General features: G+C 39.5%; 1 protein-coding gene across 5 annotated transcripts in view; it reads left to right on the forward strand.

Moving 5' to 3' along the window:
* The window catches only part of LOC149564026 (ras-related protein RABC1-like), a 198,057-nt gene that overhangs the window by 57,991 nt on the left and 114,204 nt on the right, over positions 1–25,862 (forward strand). Inside the window, exon 2 of one of the 5 annotated variants that reach the window (XM_089827134.1) lies at positions 25,081–25,266. The exons of the other annotated variants lie outside the window; for them this stretch is intronic. Within the exon in view, the coding sequence (XP_089683260.1) occupies positions 25,188–25,266 (79 nt within the window). The 5' untranslated portion in view covers positions 25,081–25,187. The remainder of the gene's footprint in view (positions 1–25,080; positions 25,267–25,862) is intronic. 5 annotated transcript variants of the gene reach the window in all.

Consider the following 25,862-nt stretch of genomic DNA (forward strand, 5'->3'; position numbering starts at 1 on the left):
CCTTTGGCATTATGCATTACTCATTCCGAACTGTTTCAATCTGTCATTTTTTTTTTTTTTTTTAGCTCTTCCACTTCCTCTTTCCTGTAGACTTGCTTTGTGAATCGGCTACAACAATTCCTCTTCCTTTTCTGATACCCTTCGTCTCTGAATACCTTCTTTTCCTTGCGGCTTTATTCTGGTCACCACTCTGTATGATGGTGTTCAGCTTGAGACCGTACAATCTTATTCACCTTGCCCTCAATCGGTACGGTCCTATTCACCTTGCCCTCAATTCGTCTTTTTGACCACTGTACGGTCGTCGTACTATTTGTTTTCCTTTTGCTTTGGAACCGTACGGTCTCTCTTTTAAAATAAATTTCACCATATGTTCTTTTCCATGCATAGCAGGCCGTACGGCTTGATTCTACCGTACAATGGTCCAAGAAAACCTTTCAATTACCTTCCTTCTTCGAGTTCGTACGAAGTCTCCTCTCAGGCCGTACGGTCTTCCATTTAGCTTTCTTGTGTCTCTCTCAGGCCGTACAGTCTTCCATTTAGCTTCCCTGTGTCTCCTAGGGCCGTACAGTCTTTCATTTCACTCTTCTATGCTGGGTCTGACCGTACGGTCTCCTTTTATAGTCTCCTAGGGGCCATATAGTCTTTTCTTAGTCTTCTCCAGGCATTAACAGCCGTACGGTCCTTTCTTTTCATAATTTACAACTTTATTACTTCAAGGTAGTATAGTATTATATATATATTTTTAACTTTGCATTACAAAGCTCGAGTCCGTACGGTCATAAAGGAAGGCCGTACGGTCATTAAGGACTCTTTTTCAATTCTTTCTGAACTCACTTTATTAAAATTTCTTCCCTTTATAATCATTTTGTTATTTTGCTCCATTTTTTGCATACTTTTCATCTGATGATGTTTTCTATAGTCGTACTACAGGCTTTTGTTCCTTCAGAATTCCAATACGTTTTATGCTTCATGTTTCATTTTATCACTTCATACTTTTACAGTTTATCACTTGATATTTTAACTATATTCGGCTTTTAATATTATACATATGTACATTATTTATAGATATCTTTTCTTTGTTCATTCCCTTGTGCATGGAGGATCCTTCCTTTCCTTATATATTTTCAACTTTGGTCCATTTACGGCATCTGGTATTTCTTTTCCGTCCAGTGTCCACAATTTAATTGCTCCGTTATACCCAACTTCCCGTATCTTGTACAGTCCAACCCATTTAACTTTAAATTTTCTAGGCCTTATTTCATTTCGTCCATTATATTTTAGTACTAACTGACCAGGTTGAGATCTGTTTAATTTTAAATGCTTCTGATGCCATACCTTCCACCTATTTTGTGCAACTTCCACGGCCCATGCTGCATAGTTCTTATTCCTTCGGTACGGCCACTTCCGTACGGGTACCGCACCTTCAATTAATGGTATCCGGTGGACACATAGCTCTGGTGGTACTCCTTTTAAGTCTTTATATGTCCAAGCTGCTGCCTTCAATACTGGGTTCCAATCATCTCCTACAAGAATGTTCTTCGGATTTTCCTCATTACCCAAGTTCATTGTTTTCACTGTCAGCTCTTCATACTTCATCGGTTTATCTTTACTGGACGTATGGGCAGGTGTTCCATCCACCTGCGCTTCCCCCATTTGCATTATTTGTTTCACCATACTTTGTTCTGCCAAGTTTTTTTTCGGAGTTACAGTAGTGTCTTTTATTTGTGACTTCTCTGCTATCATCTGCTTCTCTATCTCCGCTCGGGCTTTCTGTAACCTCTCCTTTTCTTCTTCCGCATTCGGATATTTTGCCTTCCTCGCTTGCTCCCATGTGATTGCCAACACGTTCTTGTTACTTGTTTCAATACTTAATAAATTTACACTTTGTTTAGGACATTTCAAATCTTCATGGTCCCTTGGATCACACCATCTACACAGTAGCTGTGGCGCCTCTTTTGTAGTATAGTCCCTCGCAAAGTGACCCCAAAGATTACATACTCAGCACTGTATCATCGGCCTTCCACTTGCATCATATTGTATTCTACTTCGGCCTCCATTGTTGTTATTGCTTCCGCCCCTTCCGCGTCTATTGTTATTTCTATATCCACCTGAAGTTGCATCATTGCCCGTGTTGTTGCTATTGTTCAAGGCTTCCTGTGTTAGTAACAACTGCTGATGTCCTTTTGTTTTCAAGTTAAACGGGCACTCTTTCAAGGAATGCCCCGCCACTTGGCAGATGTCACAAAACTGCTTCTTCGGGCATGAACCCTTCGTATGGCCGTCCTCCTTGCAATCTGTACACCACAGTTCTCCTTTTACTGTATCTGGATTCTTTTTCAAATTTTTGAATTCTTTCATCATCCGCAGCATGTCTTTCTGTAGCGCTTTCACCTTCTTGTTTGATTCCTCATCACTACTACTACTCTCCGACGATGAATCATCTGAATTAGAGGACTTATGTTTCTTCTTCTTACTCGTTTTCAGTTCGCTTTCTAAATCCATGGCACGAGTGTATGCATCGGTGTACGATGACGGTGGTACAATCTTCATTTTCTTTTTAAGAGTCGGCCGTAGCCCCTCCATGAACCACCATTTTTTCAACCCATCCGCTGGTTGACTCTCCATCTTTCCGATCAATTCCTTCAGTCTCCTGGCATAGGTTCGGACTGTCTCATTCTTTCCTTGTTTGGTGCTGTAGATTTCTGCCACTATTTCATTATCATCTCGGAGTAATTTGAATTCTGCGATAAATTCTTTTTTAACATTCTCCCATGTATTAAGTTTCTGAGGACTAGTGTCAAAAAACCAGTCTATCGCCACACTCCGTAGGGTCGCTAGAAATTGTCTTACCCAATCATCCTCATCTGTCACACCATTTGCCGTCCATATGGTTTCACACGTTTTACAATGTCTGATAGGGTCTGCTGAACCATCACCGTGAAACTTGGGTAACTTTTCTTTAGGGCCAACCATTGTTACTTGTCTTTGATTCTGAGGTACTTGTGTACCCGCGCTGTTCTGAGCTCCCGCGCTGTTTTGAGCTCCCGCGTTGTTTTGAACTCCCACGCAGTTCCCGCGTTGTTCTGGACTCCCGCGCTATTCTGTGTTCCCGCGCTATTCTGGACTTCCGCGCTGTTCTGTGCTCCTGCGCTGTTATGGACTCCCGCGCTGTTCTGGACAATAGTTTTGTTCCCAACAACCGCATTGTCTGGTGACAAGTCTTCAAGTGATGTTCTATTCTCCGCCTGTATCCGTTCGTCCGGTGTATTAGGAACGAAGAGATCCCTCCACGCTTGTGCTCCCTCGGCACTCCGAGCCGTGCGAGTTGCTTCCCTTCCGTTCGGACACTCTCCCCTCGGCGTATACAGGTTAAGGAATTCTTCCCTTGTTTCCTCCACCAAATTCAAGCATTGTCAAGTTTCTTCCAGAAATTCCTCGACACTCCTTAGCCTACTAGGTGAGTGCACTCCCTCCGTCTGTGCCTCTTCACCCCTTCAGTGGCCCTCGGCAATTTGCTGAAGTCTCTATCTGCGCTCTGCTTGCTGTGTTAAAATTAAAATTTCTTTTGCTGTACTTAGTTCACTCTTATCTTTCACCTTATTCCGATCTTTGTTTGGCAAATTCGGCATCAATCTTCATATCATTCCTTCATTCCAGGTTCGTCTGGCAACGACGCCAAATGTTTACTGCATAGGGTAAGAAGTTCAACACATGTATAACACGATTTAATTCAAAACAGGTACTTTATTCATGTATGCACTTGCTGATTACAATCCAATTCCAATGACTACAATGATCTGTGATTTACAATGATGATTCCAAAGTCCATCTCGGACATGTACATATACCTTTCTGAAGGGGTGACTCAAGTGTCACGCTCCCGTTCGGATACTATTCTACCCGTCAGCTACATTATACATTTTACCAACAACAATTGTGTTATGGTTGGTAATTTTTTTGCATCTCTTGAAGTTGTTAACATCAATCATATCTTTGTGGTCAATTCTTTGAATATCTTCTTGGACCATTGAAATTTGATATAATTATTTGCTAGGCTATACTTTGTAGTTGTATGCATAGGAATTAGTAGCTTATGTTAAGTGATGTATGCCAATAATGTGTAGAAGGTAACTTATGACCACCAATCTAACTTCTTGGTATAACAACAATTACAAGCATAAACACATTGAAGTGTGCACAACACAATTCTATGAAACTTCCATGTATTCATTCTTCCAGCATTAGGCTTTTGAGGTAGGATGCTTTAGGAAGGTTATGAACGGGCAAAGCTACTGTCAGTGCATCAAATGTTTAAGTTAATTCTGTTGTGCATAATTGTAAAGAATGTGTTAGGTTTGACTAGATTGTCAGAATGTTTGTCAAATGAAGGAGAGGTTCTGTTATTGTTTGAAGACAATCTCAAAGCTTGCTAAGGTTGGACTGGAGAAGCTGTTTGTCCTGATTTCCAGCCCATTTTCTGTTTGACTGGAGTTGTTGAAAGTCAAAATTCTGAATTTGTAGTTTTATGGATTTTGAATTGGAAGGGGCTAACAATACCTGTTGGAAATTCAACTTCTACCAAGGGCGCATTTACCATGAAGGGCAACTAGAAATCTGTTGTAGGCTGAGTGATTACTGTCCAGGGTAAGGGCTGAATTTCATGTTTTGGGCTGAGTGATTGCTGTCCAGGGTGAGGGTCAAATTTCATATTTTGGGCTGAAAACAAAATCCAAAACACTGCACAATCGGAATTTTGAAAGTGGGTATTATTTTTTAAAATCTTCCAAAATTATTAATTATTTCATTTGTTTTTTTAAAACTATTAATAAAGTCTTGGGTGAGCAGGGCCAGTATAAAAATTCTTGTTTATGTGATGCCCCCTTTCTAATCTTCAGTAGAGTCACAAGTGCAACAAATTATGGTTAGGGATGCATCTTACTAAGTAAATATTCCTTTAAATATTGTGATCTTGGATTTGAATCTTGCAATCATAACAACTTAAATATACATCTATATATCTATTCAATGATTAGAGTTAGATAATATCACATCATAATCATATAGTATTAGTAATATCATGCTAGCATATTACAGATTGGAGGAAGAAAAGTGATAGGTCCACCCAAAAACTGCATTATACTGACTAACTAATTCATAAGCTAGTAAATTTCCGCAATCCATAAAATCTGTTAATTTAGTTTCTAGATTTGATTGTGTAAGTTTTTTTTGCATCAACGTTTCGGATCACACACTGAGATCCATCATCAGGATGAAGACCAAAGGAGAAAGTTTTGTTAATATGCTCCAAGATTACACAGCTACTTTGAATTTTTGTCATGTTCATTGCAACTTCTCATGATATCTATTGATGTTGCCTCTACTATCCTCAATGCAATGTCCCCATTTTTTGATTACCCTAATTTTTTTCCCTAGAATCACAAATTCCATTAATAATAATTGTAAGATGGTTAGAGATATAACTTTGACACTTGAAGCGCCTAATAGCAAGGTAAATCATTATTTAGGTCCTACAATCACCCGACAAGTGCACATGCACACATATGCAAACTAATTATATTGTTAGTATAATATGATCTTCATTAAGCTTTACTAATTGATAATGCAGAGAGATATACAATTCTAGCCAAGAGATTAGGCAAAATATAATGCATATAGATTCCATGATCTTAAACATAGTGAAGAATGAGATAAGAAAGACACAATGAGGTGTCCTCATTGCCTTTTCCCTAGGGCCCAAGAGTGGAAGTTCTATCCCCTTGACCCCATGCTTCGATGTGGTTGGTGTACCTAGAAGAAACTTTACACCGTTTCCCTCCATCACTCTATCTTACTCATCTCATATGGTTAAAGCATAGTTACAAGACTCTATGGCTCTAAAGGAGAATCCGCCAAAATGGGTCAAATTAACCCTAGCATCAGACTTGGCCGAGTCAGACTGAGTTTGAGCTGACTCGCTGAGTTCCAAGCTCTTGACTCTGTCACGATAGACATAGATTATAAAGTGAATAAAAAAAAAATCTTAATACTCTTGCTGACTTTTTATGTTTATAGCTCTCTCAAACACAAATGAGGATTCTTTCATTCACGAACATAAGGAATAGAGAATAAAGGGATTAGATAAAAATATTGGGGTATTAGAAGATAGTCTAGTAGATTTGATTGACTCTCAGATATTGATTGCTGATTATTTGTGCAAGTTAGTAGCTTGCACTTAAGCATCTTGGGCATTGACACATTGCGTATCACTCTAGAGGAGGTTGATCCATAACCAAAGTGGAACACCGAAGTCGATGATCCTGTCTCCAATGATGAAAACTTCTAATGGATTGATTAGGTGGATTGAAAGGTAGAGGCAGTAGCGATGGTATAGGAGGCTAAAGCACAAGGAGACCTACTGGAGGACCCTGAGATTTAGGATGTTGTCAATGAGTATGTGGATGTCCTAGAGGCTGATCCTGAGACACAAGTAGAGGTCATGGCTACAAAATCTTCCAAGACCTATCTTAAGATTATAATACATAGGAAGGTTGCAGGGTTGACTTGTAGCTGATATAGGCTACTCTAAGCCTTAGTCTTCCGTGCTTAAACTTTTATTTTTATATATGTTTTGAACTTCCATTTCCATGGATTTCATATTCCATGAATATTGTAGACATTTGACAGTGACACTTAGTGTTTCTAATGTATTATTTGGTTTAAGTGTTTGACTTTTTTTCTTCAAGAATTCAGATTTATACTTATGTGATCAATGTGAACTTATGTATGTGTGCAAAGTAGCTTCTATCTAACTCAATTATTGTGTCTTGAGGTTAATTTATTAAATGATGCATAAAGAAACTTTTAATCCTTTAAAGCTTAGGATTTATTGGGATTTTCAATTTTTAGTTCAAGTCTGAGTTCAAGTTTGAGGCGAGTCTAAGTCTTGTAACACTAGGTTAAAGATCCTTTTCTTAGCTATCATAACATGTGTTGGTTGAAGGATTACATTAGGGTGCCCTTAACTCAACCCTATGGCCCAAAGTAGAAATTCTATTCCCCTTGGCCCTATGCTTAATGGGTTTCGCATACCCAATGGGGCCTTATTGTTTCCCCTAATTGCAATTGGTTTTCATCTATATGGATTATCCTTCATAAATAGTGTCTTTGTATGATGTAGCCCATGCTCATTTCACTGTAGGTCTTATCTAGTGCCTTTGTATGATGTAGCCCATGCCCATTCCACCATAGGCCTTATCTAATGCCTTTAAATGATGTAACCCATATCCATTCCACAATAGGCCTTATCCAGTGCCTTTGTATGATATAGCATAGTACATTCCACTACAAGAGTTACCTATCTTGGAGGTATTAATACCACTTTTAGTGTTGCCTTTGAGAATAATATATTATTCACCCAGTGGATCTCTCCCTTTTTGATTACTTCTTCAAATAGAACCTTCTCTTGTTTAATATTTCCTTTGAGTGTAGGAGTCACACCCTTTCACTTGTTAATGCCCTTATAAAAGGGTCAAACCCTTTGGTTATGAAAAGATACATTTTTTTCACAACTGTCACCTATCTCTCACTATTTATTTAATCTTTACCTATCTCCCACTTATAAAATATGTCTTTACTACTTTTCAAATGTGGACATATCCCATTTAAGATTTGCATATCCTCTTCTCATTTTCTTCTTTCCTTCTCAATTCTTTTTGCAGATCCCTCTTTATACTTACACTCTAAATCTTATTTGGATCTATTCTACTCCTTTTTCAACCCATTCCATTTGATCCTTCTTCCTTATATCTTCTCATGTAAGGGAGTGGTCATACCTCTTTGTCATGTCTGCCCTTTGGCAAGAGTTGTGACCCTTCATAATTTTCTCTCTTTCAAAGAGTCACAACCCTTCACCTTGTGACCTTGTGAAAGTCACTTCCTTATATTCTTTTGTTCCCTTTCCCTTAATACCTCCTTAAGTCTTATGCTTTGTTCTTCTCTCCTTCCCATTTCACCCAACTGAAACTCTCATTCTCTCCCTTTTATGCCTCTTATTTGAGGGATACACAACTTTTCAATTCATGCCTTTTGACCTTTTGTTTAACTTAACTAATATTTTATTATTTTTAATATTATTCTTTTGTATTTTTAATTTGATCATTATTGGTAATTTTTAAATCCTATTTCAAGAAGGGGACATGAAGTTCAAGCCTCTTATATTCGATGCTATTATCAAAGGAGGAAGTCCACGAATTAACCCCAATAGTTGAGCAGTTGGCAACCAAATAGCAATAATATGTTTGTTAAAATGATATTCCTTAGACAAGGGTCTACTCCCCAAGAAATAAAATTGGCTATGAATACAATTTCTCCAATGCAAGATTTTGATACCTCAATCCGAAATCATTATTGACTGATATCATCTACTTCACATTACAATGATTATTCATGCCGCCTACATTAATTGTCTATATTAATTAACTATATAAGCAACATAATAAATTCTTAAATCACTCAAACCATAGCTTGAAAACCTATTAGGATTAACCACGAACAAAAAGAACAGTTGCAAATATAACCAATATCAGAAAATAATAAATCACATAGAAGAGAACACAAGACACAAGGACTTAACGCGGTTCACCCAATCCCTAGGCTACGTCCACCAACAAGAAGTCCAATATTATTATTATTATCCTGTGATTACAATTCGTAGTCCCTTATAGCTCAATACCGCCGCAAGAAGCTACAATCTCATCATACATAATGAAATCCCCAACCTTGAGCCATTTTATACAAGTTTTTGCCACTTAAAAAATTAGGGCTAGAATAAGTTTTCCAATAGAAAAAATAACAACTGATGCTTTTTACAATAGTAGGGTCATTTTTGGCTTCAGGGACATTGCCCCTCGATCCCACCTTGTACTGTGATAGGGAATGCACCTGGGGTGCTGCCCCTTGACCCTGTCTTAGAGGCGTTGCCCCCAAACCCTTGTAGAAGTAATCTCGGGGGAAACCATGCCGAATAAACCTTTGAGTTTGATTAGGCTCCACATCACAACAAAACCTAGACTTGGCACATACTTGACAATGCACAATAGGGCTTAAACTTGGGACTTGACAAAAAATCGACCAGGGCTCATTAAAGAATAAACAAAACAATGGGCTTTGAAGCTTATTTCTGACATTTACTAAAAACTTGTGAGTTTGTGGTGAGTCAACTTGGTAAGCCATTAGACTTGTGAGTCATGGTGAGTCCCAAGAGCCTTCAAACTTTGACTCAAACAATAAATGGTTTGCTTAATTATATCACTCAGTATAATTAATATCTCACAGTTATATATTCTCTTTGACAAGAGGATACCTCCTTCTCTTCTTGTCAATTGCTGGAATGGTAATGACTCTTTATGGTCATTACCCGGTCTTTTTCAGGATGCGGTGGGGTCCTCATATATTTTGGCCGTTACTGAGACTCACGAGAGCCCTATGCGCCCTCTTTTAGGTTATCTTGGTTATCAGTGGCTGTTAGTTTGCAGGGATGAGGTCCGAGCTTTTGGTGAGGTCCTTGGGTCTGGGGGTGTTGCTTGTTTGGTTCGAGATGATATCTTCAGTGTTACTTCAGTGGTTCACTTTGACGCTTATGCCAGATTTATGTGGGTCCGGATTGGTAGGCAAAAATATCGACAGAGAGATTTTTATTGCTGTTTGTTATTTTCCACCGGCCTCCTCTCCTCATGCCATTCATGACCCGGGGAATGGAGATCCCTATTGTGACCTTCAGGAGAGTATTTCACAGTTCGAGGCTTTGGGTGATATTATTGTTCTTGGAGACTTCAACCTTCAAACCAAGGATCTTCAGATTCCTTTACATGATCATGGCTCTGATTCAAATTGCACTTCTAAGTTAGATCCGACTACTATGGGCTTGCAGCGCACCTCAGAGGATGTTCTTGGACCGCTCTCAGTTTATGGCCGTCACCTCCTCCAACTCTGTGAGTGTTCTGGGTTGTTGATTCTAAACGGTTTATCCTTCCTGGATTGGACCTCTTTACTTGCTGGCCACACTATGGTGGTGCGAGTGTTGTCATTTCCTCTCATTCCTTCATTTCTTCCATTCGCAATTTCACCATTTCACGTCTCCCCTTAGCTGATCATGCTCTTCATAGCATTTCTGTTTGCATTTCACCACATTCGTCCCCGCCTTCGCTCTATCCGGCTAGTATTGTCTCCCTCCCTATCCGCTTTCATTTCCCTGAGAGTGATGGTGAGCTTTTTAAGTATTACCTTAGGAGATTTCTAACACCAGCTAGCTTTAATGAGCCACTTTTTGCCTTTGACATATTTGATTCACTTGCCTCTACCATCTAGGATTCTGCTCTCCTTTCTATTCCCCACCATTCCCCTTCCTCTCTCAGAGCTAAGTGTCAAAATACCTGTCCTATGAATAAATGGTTTGATGCTGATTGCAAAGCTTTCCATTGCTTTGTTCGTGTCGCCTTTTGTAATGTCCCTATTATAAAATAAATAATAATTTAATCTTTGTAATGGGCCGATTGATTTATTTTATCTCGGACCCATTTTTATTTTTGTTTTCGTAGTTTGTGTCACCGTCGGCTAACTTTGTACACCCTTGGAAAGGTTTTCCTGACAGTATTTAAGCACGGCTCGTAGGTAGTCTATAGGCATGCTTTGGATTTTATTGCACTGTACTGTGGATTCCTATTGGAGTTCGGAATTGTTCACCATTTCAGAAGTGAAAGATCTTCCCTATTTGGCTTGCACGGTTTCGGTGGGATTCAATCCTCACCCTATTCCGTCGGTGTTCAACTGGTCTATATCCGGCAAATTGGAGTGCTATCATTATTTGCAATTCTTATCAATCTGATGAATGTTCTTTCATAATTGTTCGGGCATTGATTTATGTTTGAAATCTACAATGGTTGCCATTGGTTTGATAATATTCTGTGTTCATGTAACATTGTGTTTCCACGCTGCTTCCATCCATTCCTTTGTACTATCTTCTCTCACCTTCTCTCCATCCGTATGGCTCTGAAATTTCCTTTTAGATCAATGTACGGTCTCCTTCACTATCCATCTTGCCTTTCCTTGCCACCATACATATTCCTACCATTCAGTACAGACCCATTTTCCACCGTACTACATGTTGGAAAGACCGTACAGTTTGCTAGGACACCGTACAAATTGCTATTAACACCGTACGACTACCACATCACTGTACGACCAGCTTCATAATCTTCCCGTGCAGACTTCCTCAATCCCCGTACGGCCTTCTTGGGATCATCGTACGGCTCTTCATTCTCCATGCGATGTACGGACTTGGTGGCATCTCCTAGACCCACCGTACAGGCATTGTTTCCTATTGATTGATTGCCATCCTTGCACACTGCCAAATTCGATTGTGGAATTAGAGTGACTAGTATCCAGTCTGCATTCTACAGATTGTACGACCTCTATTCAGGAGTTGGCGCACTGATTAAGATGGGGTTTTAGCAGGTATGGTACATTACAGTGGTATCAAAGCTCTTCGATCTTGCTAGCCTGTGGACAATGAATGAGAGTTTATAGCTGGAAGAGGACACATTCAAGAGTCATTCTAGTGGAGAGAGGGACTATTTGAGGTAGTACTCACAAAAGGCCTCCTCAATCATTATTTCTGATGATCCATCCAATTGTTGTCCATTGATCGAATCGCTAACGAACAGGAACCGACCGGCGTGGAACTTGTGGCACTTCTGAGGGAACTTGCCCGGAATCAAGCACAGATCACGGTTACGCAGCGACTCATGGAGGAAACCCTCAAAAAGTTGGCAGAGAACAAAGTATCTAGAGAACAAAATGGACACAGGGCGGGCTTAGTATCGGGTAAACTACACCCTCAGCCAGCACGCTCTCAACCTTCCATGCTGACCTTCCCACCACGGATGAAAACACATCACGGAGAGAGAGTTTTGACTTTTGAAGAGATAAGAGAGGACTGGAGGAATGCAAACCTTGAAGAGGACATTTCCTACAAGGTTTACACAGATCTGAGAATGAGATACTCAGGAGGCGGAAAAAGAGGATACTTTAACGATGATCTTAGGAGAAAATTGAGTAAGGTGAATCTGTTTCCATTTGACGGATTGGGCTCCATTTTAGCACAGGCATGGGTGATGAAAGCTGATACCTACTTCCAGTTGAATCCTATGCTAGAGGAAGAAGCGATCAAATTTTCCACGTTGCACTTGGAGGGAGTTGTGCATGAATGGTGGCACCATGACACCATCACATTAGGGCATGATCAAATTAAGACCTATGTGAAATTTACGAAGAGGTTAAAAAAATGATTTGATGGGAAAGACCCTGAGCTCAATTTAAAAGATCTGGTGCAACTGAGGCAAATTGGTTCGGTAGACCAGTTCATTGTGGAATTTCAGAGGCTCTCTGTGTTGGTCACAGACATGTCCGAAAGAAGATGGGTTGTGCTCTTTATGGACGGTTTGGCAGAACCACTGAAGGGTTGGGTGAAGGGATTCAATCCGTCTACCTTGTCGGAAGCAATTAGTAAGGCACGAAGTATGGCATTGTCATCGACATCAACCTCATCCTCTCAAAGTCACTCACATTCGAAACCACCGACGTTTCCGAGGGAAAAACCTTTGCCCAAGAAGCCGTCATTGGATGAAGCCTCTCGACAATAACTCAAAAGGAAGAAATTGTGTTTCAATTGCAAGGGGCCTTGGGAGCCTGGCCACCGATGCCTCGGGAAGGGGAATATCCATTACATCAAGGTAGTGTCCAATGATGAGGATGAACACGAACAAGAAGAAATGCTAGTGGAAGATATCCAACCTAGTAGTGACACCAACATGGCCAATTTAAACCGTACAGAGAGGATTGCCACCTTGGTATAGCGTGGAGGATCCATTGCTTTGGCTGGTAGTCCGAGGTGCACAGTTTTCCATGTGTGGGGTACCCTTCAAGGACAAAGGGTCATGATGATGTTGGATAGCAGAGCCACTTTGAATTTCATAAACTCATCCTTGGTAAAGCGAAGAAGTCTCCCTATGGAAGCACACGCAGGCTTTCAGGTCAAGGTTGCCAGAGGGACCTTCCTACCCTGCACGCACCTTGTTCCTCAGCTGAGCATCACAATGGCGAATCACACGGTGACAGAGGACTTTTTCATAGTGGACCTCGCTGACATGGAAGTCATTCTTGGCATACAGTGGATGGAGACGCTTGATGAGTACACTCAAAGTTTCAAGCGAATGGACTTCGCTTTTGTGGTTGACGGGAAGAAGGTTGTCCTCCGAGGGATGGCAAATGAAGGACCAAAGGAATTTTTCGCGCATCGAATGGAGGCAATCTTGTGGCACGATGATGTTGTGTGGGCTGAGCATTGTTTTATCTCGACAGAGCCTATAAAGGGGCACCGAACACCTCCACAGGATAAATAACTTAAGGATATTCTGAGTAGGCATGAAAAGGTCTTCATGGATATTCCTCCTAGCATACCACCCATCGGGGGTTTGAACACACAATAGAGTTGGAATCAGGGGCCAAACCAGTCATAACCACATTGTACCGCCACCCCAAGAAATTTAAGGATGAGATTGAACAAACGATTCAGGAATTGCGTGAGAAAGGATGGATCCATCCCAGTTCTAGCCCGTTCGCGTCATTCGTGGTGTTGGTCAAAAAGAAGGATGAAACGATGCGCATGTGTGTGGACTATCGTACGCTAAACGAAAGAACAATAAAGAACAGGTACCCCATCCCAAGGATTGATGAGTTGCTGGATGAACTACATGGTGTGGTCTACTTTTCAAAAATAGATCTCCATTCCGGATACCATCATATCTAAATGAGGGAAGATGTGGAGAAAATGGCTTTCTGCTACCACTATGGACACTATGAGTTCCTGGTCATGCCATTCAGTTTGACCAATGCACCTGCTACATTCCAGTCGTGCATGAACCGCATCTTCATCAAATAGTTGCATAAGTATCTATTGGTATTCTTTGATGATCTTATTTATAGCAGGACATGGGAGGAGCACCTGAAGCATCTGAACAGAATTCTGAGTATCATGGAGGAACAGTCCCTGTTTGCCAAGCAATCCAAATGTGAGTTTGGTATGACCGAGATATTGTACTTGGGGCATGTTGTCAGTAAATACGGGGTTCAAGTGCATCAGGAGAAGATTAAGGCTATCCTCGACTGGCCTCCCCCAAAATCACTCACGGATCTATGAGGGTTCTTCAGATTGTGCAGTTACTACAGGAGATTTGTTAAAGGATTTTCTTAGCTCAGTGCACCTTTAATGGATCTGATGAAGAAAGGAGCTTTCCAGTGGAACGAAGAAACACAACTCATCTTTGATAAGCTAAAAGAGGCCATGAGCACTTGCTCGGTTCTTGAATTGCTTGATTTCACCCGACCGTTCATTTTGGAATGCAACACGTTTGGGGAGGGCATTGGAGTAGTTCTGATGTAGGACAGACACCCCATTGCCTATGAGAGCAAGAAGCTTACACCAACAAAATGCCTGTATTCCATTTACGACAAAGAAATGTTGGCCACCATACATGCACTGACCAAGTTTTGGTAGTATCTGGTTGGTGCCAAGCTTGTTGTCCGTACGGACCACAATAGTTAGATATTTCTTGGAGCAACGGGACTTGAACGAATGGTAACAAAAATGGATAAGAAAAGTTCAGTCTTTTGATTTCGACATTGAATATGTAAAAGGGAAGAATAATGTTGTTGTAGATGCCTTGTCCAGAAAACCCACCATCTGCTCGCTAGACCAGATCTTAGCTGATTGGAAGGCACAACTGTTGGTAGAATATTCCAAGAATACATTTGCCTGTGAGATAATGGATGGTCACACCCACGATGATCAGTACAGGGTGGTGGATGATGTCATCTATTATAAAGATTGGATATACCTAGTGCCCAAATCCAAATTGAAGCAGAAGATCTTGAAGGAAGTGCATGACTCCCCTTTGGCTGGACATCCCAGCTTCCTTAAAACTTACTGAAGTATTTAGGAGAGATTTTCATGGAAGGGACGGAAAGGGGATGTGTTGTAGCATGTGAGAGAATGTACGGTTTGCCAACAGAACAAGTCCGAACACACTCTTCCTACCGGACTGTTACAGCCTTTCTCAATTCCCAAACATAAGTGGGAAAGTATATCAATGGACTTCATAATAGGTCTTCTTAAGGTGAACGAAAAGGACTGTATCTACCTGGCAGTTGACAAATTGACAAAGTATGCACACTTCTTCGCCATCCCCTCGGATCTTCAGGCTGCACAAGTCGCCGATCTATTTTTTAGAGAAGTCTTTTGCCTGCATGAGTTACCCCGAAACATCGTCAGTGATCCGAATGGACGGTTCGTCAGTATTTTTTGGACATAATTGTTTCGGATTGCAGGGACAGAGTTATCACCGAGCATGAGTTACCATCCGCAGGCAGACGACCAAACTGAGATTGTGAACAAATGGCTTGAAGGCTACCTTTGGAACTTCATCTTGGCACAACAATGCGCGTGGGTCAAATCGATCCATCTCAGGGAGTATTGCTACAGTACGATGTATCACATCTCTATTGGGATGGCGCCATTCAAGGCTCTGTATGGGCACAAACCCCTCTCCTTCATCGACACAGTTCTGGGTGACAGTCACGCTCCAGGGGCGAAGGATTGGCTTTAGGAGGGGCAGGACATACTAAGGAGCTTGAAAGAGAACTTGCAGTAGGCACAAAATCGACAGAAGGTGTACGTCGACAGACATCGGATAGAGAGGAATTTTTAAGCAGGAGATCTGGTCTATCTCCGGCTTCAGCCATACCGACAGTCTTCATTAAAAGGAACGGGTAAGGAGAAATTGAAGCCATACTTTTATGGACCCTATCGTGTAATCCATCGCATCGGTGAGGTTACGTATGAACTGGAACTTTTGGAGGTAGCCGCATTCACAATGTCTTCCATGTTTATTGTCTGAAGAAGGCTATAGGGCAAAATGTCACTGTCACTACTGACCTTCTGCCACTCAATGAGGAAGGGAAGCTCATTCTGGAACCTATTGAGATTCTTGAGGTGCGTGAAAAGGTCCTACGGAACCACACTATGAAGGAATACTTGGTATGCTGGTGACATCTACTGTTGGATGACGCAATGTGGGAAGGCGAGCACATCCTTCAGTACCCAGCATTGCACTTGCTTGAGGACAAGCAAATTTTGGGATGGGAGGACTGTAATGTCCCCGTTATAAAATAAATAATGATTTAATCTTTTTAATGAGCCGATTGATTTATTTTATCTCAGATCCATTTTTATTTTTGTTTTCGTAGTTTGTGTCGCCGTTGGCTTTGTATACCCTCGGAAAGCTTTCACCGACGGGTATTTAAGCACAACTCGTAGGTAGTTTGTGGGCATGCTTTGAATTTTATTGCTCTATACAACAAATTCCTGTTGGAGTTCGGAATTATTCACCATTTCGGAAGTGAAAGATCTTCCCTATTTGGCTTGCACAGTTTCGGTGGGATTCAACCCTCACCCTATTCTGTCGGTGCTCAACTGGTCTATATCCGACAAATTGGAGTGCTCTCATTATTTGTAATTCTTATCAATCTGATGAATGTTCTTTCATAATTGTTTGGGCATTGATTTATGTTTGAAATCTACAGTGGTTGCCATTGGTTTGATAATATTCGGTATTCTGTGTTCGTGCAACATTGTGTTTCCGCGCTGCTTCCATCCATTCCTCCATACTATCTTCTCTCACCTTCTATCCATCCGTACGGCTCTGAAATTTCCTTCTGGATCAACGTATGGTCTCCTTCACTAGCCGTCTTGCCTTTCCTTGCCACCATACATATTCCTACCATTCCGTACAGACCCATTTTTCCACTGTACTGCATGCTGGAAAGACCGTACGGTCTACTGGGACATTGTACAAACTTCTATTAACACTGTTCGGCTACCACATCACCGTACGGACAGCTTCCTAATCTTCCCGTACGAACTTCCTCAATCCCTATATGGCCTTCTTGGGATCATCGTATGTCTCTTCATTCTCCAAGCGACGTACGAACTTGGCGGCATCTCCTAGAGCCACAGTACGGACGTTGTTTCCTGTTGATCGATTGCCATCCTTGCACACTGCCAAATTCGATTGTGGAATTAGAGTGACTAGTATCTAGTCTGCATTCTACAAACCGTATAGCCTCTACTTAGGAGTTGGCACATTGATTAAAAGGGGGTTTTAGTAGGTATAGTACATTACACCTTTGAGGTTCAGTCTCTTGCCTTCACCCATTTGCGCCTTTCGTACCTCCGTTTTCATCGTAAGAAATGTTCCTTTGCCTCCATTCAGTGCAAAACCCTTTGCTCCATGCTTATTCAGAATCCCCAGATCTTTTGGCATACCCTTTTCTCTCGTTGCTCCCCCCCCCCTCCTCCACTCTCGACTACCGCTCTCTGACCTCCCATATTACCATGCTTTACGACATTTCTAGGCAGCCACCTCTCCACTCCACTCCACCTCCTTGCTGTCGCTTGTTCACCTACTCTAGTATTATGGAGGCCATCAAATCTTTGAGATGTAGCAAAGCAGCAGATGAAGAGGGTTTCTAGGCAGAACTTTTCAAACTTGGTGCTTCAGTTCTTGGATCTTACCTTCCTACACTCTTTAATAGAGTGGTTTGCATTGGGTTTCCTAATTCCTGTTCTAGACATGTGGTTTACCCTATTCACAATTCTGGACCTACTTTTGATCCGGGTAACTACAGAACTATTATGATAGGACACACTTTTGCCAAACTTTATGCCATTGCTCTGAACACCATGTTATGTAGTGAGCTTGATAAAAGATGTTGTAGGGCTAAAGGATAGGCTGGTTTTTAGGCAAACTATCAAACTATGGATCATGTGTTTACACTGCAGGCTATCATTGAGGAGGCTAGACACCACTCTCAGAAGGTCTATTGTTCTTTTGTGGACTTCTGTAAGGCCTTTGATTCTATTCCTAGGTTGGCTTTACTTTAGCGACTTCATGAGATTGGGATCTCAGATATGTTATAGACTGCTATTATGAGGCTTTATGAGAGGGTAATCGGTAGGCTCAGGACTCCGGAGGGCTTTTTTGATCCAATTTAGAGCATCATTGGGGTGAAGCAAGGTTATCCTCTTTCTCCTACACTGTTTGGTTTGTATATTGATGAGTTGGAGAATTTCCTTCTAAAATCCTCCCAACCAGGAGATGGGCATTATTTGTATCAGGTCTTGATGTCCATTCTCCTCTTTGTTGATGATGTGGTTCTCTTGGCTTCTTCTCCTAATAGCTTAAAGAGACTCCTTGATGGTCTAACTTCTTTTTGTGTTCAGCGGTATCTTGTGGTCAATTTTTCTAGGACACGGGTTATGGTCTAACTGTTTAAAGACCTCACATCTTCATTTTTTCTTTCAGGGACAGGAGGTTGAGATTACTCCCTCTTATATGTATCTCGGCGTGACGTTCTCAGGACTGCATCTTAGTTTGAGACCTACTATTCAGTCCAGAGTTTGTAAGGGTATGGGCTCCTTGGCTTTGTTGGAGAGACAATGCTTTAGGCATCATTTTCAGGATATTTTGTCCAAGTTGTCCCTTTTCGACTCCTTGGTTCGTCCGATAGTTCTCTATGGTTCGGTTATTTGGGGGCCTTCTCTTATTACTTCTAATTGGGCTTCTATTGAGTGGGTTCAAACATTGTTGTTACGACGTATCATTAGATGTCACAGACTCACCCCTCACAACATTGTCTTGGTTGAGTTTGGTGCTCATCCTCTCAAACTTGCCGTCATTTTTGACTTGATTTGGTTTCTTCATTGGCTTCGTGGTTTTATGGAGATGTGTTGATCGGCATAGATACTCTCATCTACATACTATTCTTCGGTGGAGATTATGAGATCCGACACTTCTGGTAGGTCTCGATGCTGGTACGCTTAGGCCACCTCTCTATTGGGTTCAATCGAGATTAACATTGATCTCTTCCTCCTTATCAATTTTCGCTAGATGCTCCTGCTCATCTTCTCCCCTCACGTCAGGAGTTGAATGAGCATGTTCGACAGGATATTTATAGATAGTACATTACCACTACCTGGAGTAATCCCTCGGGGGTCTGCGAGCTAGGATGATCTTCTATGCTGAGTATTTTCTTGAGATTCAGGATGGTGTTGTTGTTCGCCCTGCTTATCTCTATCGGTGCTGGAATCATGCCTTATAGTTTTCTCTAGGCTCATTTAGAGTTGGTTCTCATCCCCTTAGGGTTCGGATTGACCACCATATGGATCGAGCTGATAGGTTATGTCAGTTATGTACTTTGGCGGAGGTTGAGACTAAGATCCACTTCATATTTCGTTGTCCTCTTTACTATGAGATCAGAGGGAGATTTTATTGCCTTTTCAGAGATTGTTCTTCTTTTTCGATGTTCTTTAGCTATATTGATCAGCAGTGTCTTGCACTTTTTCTTCAGGAGGCCCCCCATCTTCGAGAGATTACCCTGCAGTCTTTTATTCCTCAAGGGTGTACTTCAGATCAGCTCATTACCGCCTTTTTCTCTCCCTTGTCTCCTCCATGGGGTTTGAAAAGGCCTTCCACTACTTCTCATTCTAGATTAGTCAGACATTGTACTAGTCTCTCTAGGTAGCAATAGTCCTATAGCAGTTCTTCACTGCATTCTAAGGCTATGGATATTTCACGGGTGTACCTCTCTATTACTGATTTCTTTGTGGCAAGGAAGGACCCTTAGTCCTTACCTTGTCTTCTTTATTGTTTGTCTCTTGCTTTTGTTTCTTCTCAGTCACTATTTGGTACTTCTGCTTTGGCCGGCTCTTCTGTTTGTATGCTCGGTACCATAAACAGTTTTGGTTTTTCGTGGACAGTAATATTATTATCTTATCTTATCTTATCTTAACTATATTAATATTTGCAATGAAGCCTTATATTAGTGAATGCCACATTATATCTTTAATTATTAAGACATCATAGTCTCCCCTTGAGAATGCTTTCCCACAAGATTTCTTATATTGTTGGATTAATTCTGGGATTCCAATGAAATTTGTAGAAGGCTCCAATACACATCCTTTGTGTTACAAGGTGTATAAATCCTTATCATACCATGAAACAATCTACTGCCATGCTCTTTGCTTACCAAGGTAGCTTTTGGATTATAGTTTTTGTAATGCTGTTTACTTGAAACTTAGTTAAGTTGAATATCCATAAGTGTGAACTTTCGATGACTAGCAATAAGATGAGTAATTTGATGTTGCATGAACTTTTAGAACATTGTTGTTCAAAGGCCTTAATTTGTAACACTATGAGAGAAATTTTGTGATACTCTTCATATGCTATCTTGATTCTAGGATTCCAAGTCAGTCTTGGGAATGGATCATGACATTGATACTACATTACTCTAATTATAATAATAATCTGTTTCTGCGATTTCCTCTTTTGGAATCTTAAAATGTAATTGTTCTTGACCATATTGAAGACATTGCTTCCAATTTCAATCTTGTTTCACACAAAAGGTTTAAGATATATCCTCAATAAGTCAAAAGAAAAATACTGATTGAATGTCCTAGAATGGTTATCAGAATCCCTCTTCAATGTGATGGGGAAAACTTAGTTGTTATTGGCAGGATCCCTTATACTCAGCTTTCTTAAAGACAACAATGTTTCAACAACCACTTGGCTATTGACTGCTGTCATCTTGGTAGGAAAAGGGTGATAACAATAACTCCTGTATAGTAGTTATGGACATTGATGTAATTCAAATGTCACTTTTCTCAACCCTACTTAAGCTCTTAGTATTTGATTGTTGAGTGAAAGAGTGATGTGTATTATTGTGTAAATCGTTTGAAGAGTGACAAATGGCTACACCATGAGGAATTATTTTGAAGCTTTGATCAAATATCAACTCTTTATAGATGGAGAGCTCACGGGGGTTTCAAGTTTTGTGTTCACCTTTAACCTTGTCAAACTTGTGTAAAGGACTTATTTGCATCAAAGAGTAGATTGTCATCGATTTGATTTTTATTCCAGTTCAAGCAAGCAGTGTTAGCCAGGGATCCATCCCCAACATAAAACCCCCTATCCTTGTACCAAGGGCATTTTTGAGATGGGGAGACAACCAGGGGATGCCCCTAGCTTGTCCCCCTTTTTCAAAATTTTGAATTGTCACAAACCCATAATGGTTGCATGATACAAATATGTTCCTAAAGACATAAATTCTATCTAACATTTCCCTAAATAATATATACATTAATCCCTTATTTTGATTCATAATTTCTATCTTTCAATTATATTATACTAATCAATATAATCTTAATAAATAATGATGCAAAAGTTTGATTTACTTAATCGATAATGTTAATTAATAAATATTAATACTAACCAAATTTAAATTAATTATTAATATCAATAATATTAGCAATATCAGATTTCCACAATCCATATCAATGAATTCTTTCTTTTAAGTATTGATTGTGTAATAGCCTTCTATCATCAATGTTTCAGATTACACTACTTGATCCATCATCAGGATGCAAGAGAACCAAAGAGAACAAAATAGTGGATCATAGACCAAGCACAGTATAAAAGGAGGGCAATGAGAGAGGGACAGCCTTGCTTGGTCTGCAATCCACCATTTTGTTCTCTTTGGCTCTCTTGCACCTTGATGATGGATCATCAATCCAAAACGTTGATGATAAAAAACTATTACACAATCATACCTAAAAGAAAGAATTCATCAATAATATTGATAGCCATATAATATCAATCATTATTAATCCATATTAAAATATTAATTTATAATTTTTCATATCCCTAATTAAATTAAAATAATAAATCCATTAAGTAGTAATCTACATTACAGTATACATTAATAATTAAGTCATGTAATATAATAGAAAATCCCTACTGCTAGTCATGACTGATGGAATAAGTCACAAGGCAGGAATAAGTCACGACCATCTGTCATGACCCACAAGGGGGTATAAAATAGACTGTAGGTATGAAGAAAACACACACCATTCAGTCCTTAGATTCAATCAATTATGTCCAACGCTAAGAAAAGGATAAATAAAATAAACATGTTGTATCAATAGAGATCTAAGAATTGGTGTTTGATTTTGGAAATTAAGAAACAACCCTCTTAAGTGTTGAAAAGAGATTCATAAGCTTTAATCAAAGGTAAAGTTGGAACATGAAGGAGAATATCCAACGCTAGATAAAAAAGAGACTCAAGTGTATGAAAGATCCCTGATGGATGCCCTTGCTGATCTGCTGTAGTTTTTAAATTAATAAATTATATTTTCCTATGATTTCTTTGATGGTCTTTGAGAATAGACAGAAGTTGCAAAAGGTTTTGTTTTTGTTTGTGTTTTTTGATAGTTTTCACAATAGTAATGAATAATGAACAATAATCATGAAAGGAGACTGAAAATAAATAAGAGCATAGAGCCAAATCAGAATTGCTATAAATCATACCAGGCAGATTTCTGATTTATAAAGTCAAATAATAAATCCAATGCAGTTCCAAGGAGCTTACATCCAACAATGATGCCAAACTGGATGGTGAATAATGAACATGAATCAAGGATTCATCTGAGGCTGAATACAAGCATTCCCTATATTCCACGTGGGGTGTACTTGCTACAAATGGCGGCCCTAAGACTGCAAGGATCATGTCTTAGCTGAAAGAATCAATCTGCAACGCTGAAACCATAAATCTGCAACTTGAATCCACAATAAAGAATGGCGTATTCTATCCCTGATAGCAACACACACTGTCTGAAGAATCCAATGCCAATAACTGCTGAGAGCTACGTCCCAGCCAATCCAGAATCTGGGGTTTGCGTCCCAGATGAAGAATTGCTCTCTTAGAGCCAATTCACAAAAACAAGTTTTTCAATATGCAAAAGATAATAAGAAATTAGGTCTCCATCTCCTTATATCGCCTTCCAACTGTAAATCGAACCCTAAAGGGAAATTACACTTTTCCCTTTAAATAAAATATAATAAAATAACATTTTCCCAATTAAAGTCGTCCATGCTATAGGAAAAAACATTACTTTATTAAAATTCCATAGCTGAAGGCACCAAAAAGTCTACAGATAGTAAAAATCATGTATAATAATTCGAGACCTTTCCAACGAGCTATACCACATAGGTGTACTTGATCAACTGAAGCTAGAATCCCCTTATTACTCCAAAATGGTTATATTATTAACTTTATTTTAATTTATTTAATCACCAACTTAGGAAATATTTAAATATATTAAAATATTTCCCAAATGGTCCCAAAAGGCCCAAAATGATCAATCAAACATGAATCTGACCTTGTTGCCTGTCTGTGACTGATGCCGAACAAGATGGGTCAATTGGCAGTCCATCCCTAAAATCTAGGGATGCTCCTAAAAAGTAGGAGACAACTCCAATCAACCAAAATTGAGTCCCAATGACTCTCCCTTACTGTGTGCACCTCTGAGAGAACTGTCATTGAACTGGGAGTTCTTCCTTAAAAGTAGGAATACCTCCTAAAAAATAGGAGATGCACTCTAAGTCTCCAAAACGTTCGCCGAGGTCTCCAAATGCCTCCTAGACCACTCCTAGTCAATCCCTACAAATTAGGAATCCCTCCTAAATTGTAGGAAACTGTTGTCTACTGCTCCAAACTATTTGGGAAGCTCATGCATGACTCTCAAAGCCCCTGGGTTGGTTCCCTCTACGCTTTGCTGGCCTATGGGAACCAAATAATAGACCAAAACTGCTAGAAATGTTGTCACTAAGGAAGGGCAGAAATTGGGGACATGACAGTGTATAAGAGCACTAAATGTATTGATATTGTAAGAAGTATTGTTAAGACAAGAAAATATATAGCATATATATAGGAGGAAGGTAAGAGGATATTAACTTTATTTAATATTCTTTATGAAAAGGGGCAAAAGCATGATTAACCTCTATAAGTCAATATAGTTTGCAATAATAGTATATCTGAATCTTTTAGAGAAAAAACAATTTGTGGCCTAATATAATTAAGCCGAGAGGCTTCTACAATGGGAGCAACATTCATAGTAAACATTTCAGCCTTTTTAAAAAAAATTGACCGCCATATGCATTGACATACATAACAAAGAATGTTCTGCAGTTACAAAAACAGTTTTTCCCAAAAACAATTAATAGTTGTCATTACAAAAGTGATGAAGATGAAATGACTACTCAATGGTTTATGTGAAATTGACATAGTTGTTTTAACTGATGAAGATGAAAGGACTACTCAATGGTTTATGTGAAATTGACAAAGTTGTTTAACTGATGAAGCTGAACCGATCAGAATTATACATCTGTAATTACATCGTCTCTCTATTTTTGGCCATTTCAATTATTGGTCCGCTCTTTCTTTCTAGATTTCAATTTCAATGCAAATTGTAAGAATGTTCAAGAAAAATCCACAAATTTCTGTATATCATGGTATTCTGCAATATTTGGATTTTTTGTTATTAATGCCCACTTCACACTCTTTGAGGGGAGCATCTGGACTTCTGGCAATATGGTTTAGGTATTTCTTATCTTGTCTTATTTCCCTTTTTTTTTGAGTTGCGTTCGTTTCTTTACCTGCAATATCATTATTTCCACATGCCAGTCATTATTGCTAGGGATATTGGGGATTTTCCACAAGCAAGAACTGAATCAATCATTGTGGAGGTAAGGGATCAAATCGCCCCTAAGTGGAGATTGTTTGTTTGTAGGATCAGATCCATTTACTCGGTATGATAATGCACATGTTGTATAGGATAGAAGGCAGTCCATATACTTGATTTCCAATTTTATGTTTAAATGCTAGCAAGTGTTAATTATTATTTGCATGTTTTATTTTCTTAATTCAATAGTTGTCTTAAATTGTAATACAACTCCCATTTTTCATGAGTGTCAATTATATGTTTTGCCTGATTCCTTGTGATTAAGCCGAGAGGCCATATATTTCTACAGTTTAAGGAGTCCATTGAATTAAAACAATAAATGAATTGATCAGTTTCAGAGTAATCAAATTGGAAGACAAATGGACAACAAATTGGGAGAAGAATGGACACCGTATTGTGAGAGAGATGTCTAAAATTGGGGAAAAAGTTGAAGGAATTGATGTGCATTAAGGGCCATTGGATTAGGAATAGAAGGAGATTATTTGGGTTCAGAGGGAACAATTCTCCAGCTAATAATGGTGAGACCGATCACAGTGCCATTTCAAATTTTGGAAAGAATCTCTCCAAATCTCTTTACAATGGATCACTAATTATTTCTTGTGAAAATATTTTAAAGGTTTGTGTCAAATTTTATTCCCCAATTCTTTTGAGGATCTTCAAAGGGTCGGTATTTATATATTTATATATTTTATTCAAATTGTGTGACAGATTTTGGCAATTATTGGTTGCGTGTTATTTTATGGAAGATGGGTTTGAAATGTGACAAATGATGGACAAAATAGCCAAGATTTTATTTGATAAATTTTGTTTAAGTTTTAATTTGTAAAACATATCTGCAAAATGTATGAATGCCATTTTAGCATGGACAATGGTTGCTCCAGCAAAAGGTGTCGGTTTCAGCATGACTGACCTTTCAAAAACGGTGAAAATGGTGATGATAGAAAAAGAAAAGCAAATGGGAATGGAAATAGTGATGAATGTGAGGACATTGTCAATTGTCATTTGGAAACAATAAGGTAAAAAAATGATTATAAATTTGTTATCCATACAATTACAGAATTTGAATATCCCGGACTTAGGTAAACTATTTAATTTTGATTAAAAAATCTTGATT

Source organism: Cupressus sempervirens, chromosome 4 (genome assembly GCF_028749045.1).
Source record: "Cupressus sempervirens isolate cs-2001-9-10 chromosome 4, ASM2874904v1, whole genome shotgun sequence".
Classification (NCBI taxonomy): domain Eukaryota; kingdom Viridiplantae; phylum Streptophyta; class Pinopsida; order Cupressales; family Cupressaceae; genus Cupressus; species Cupressus sempervirens.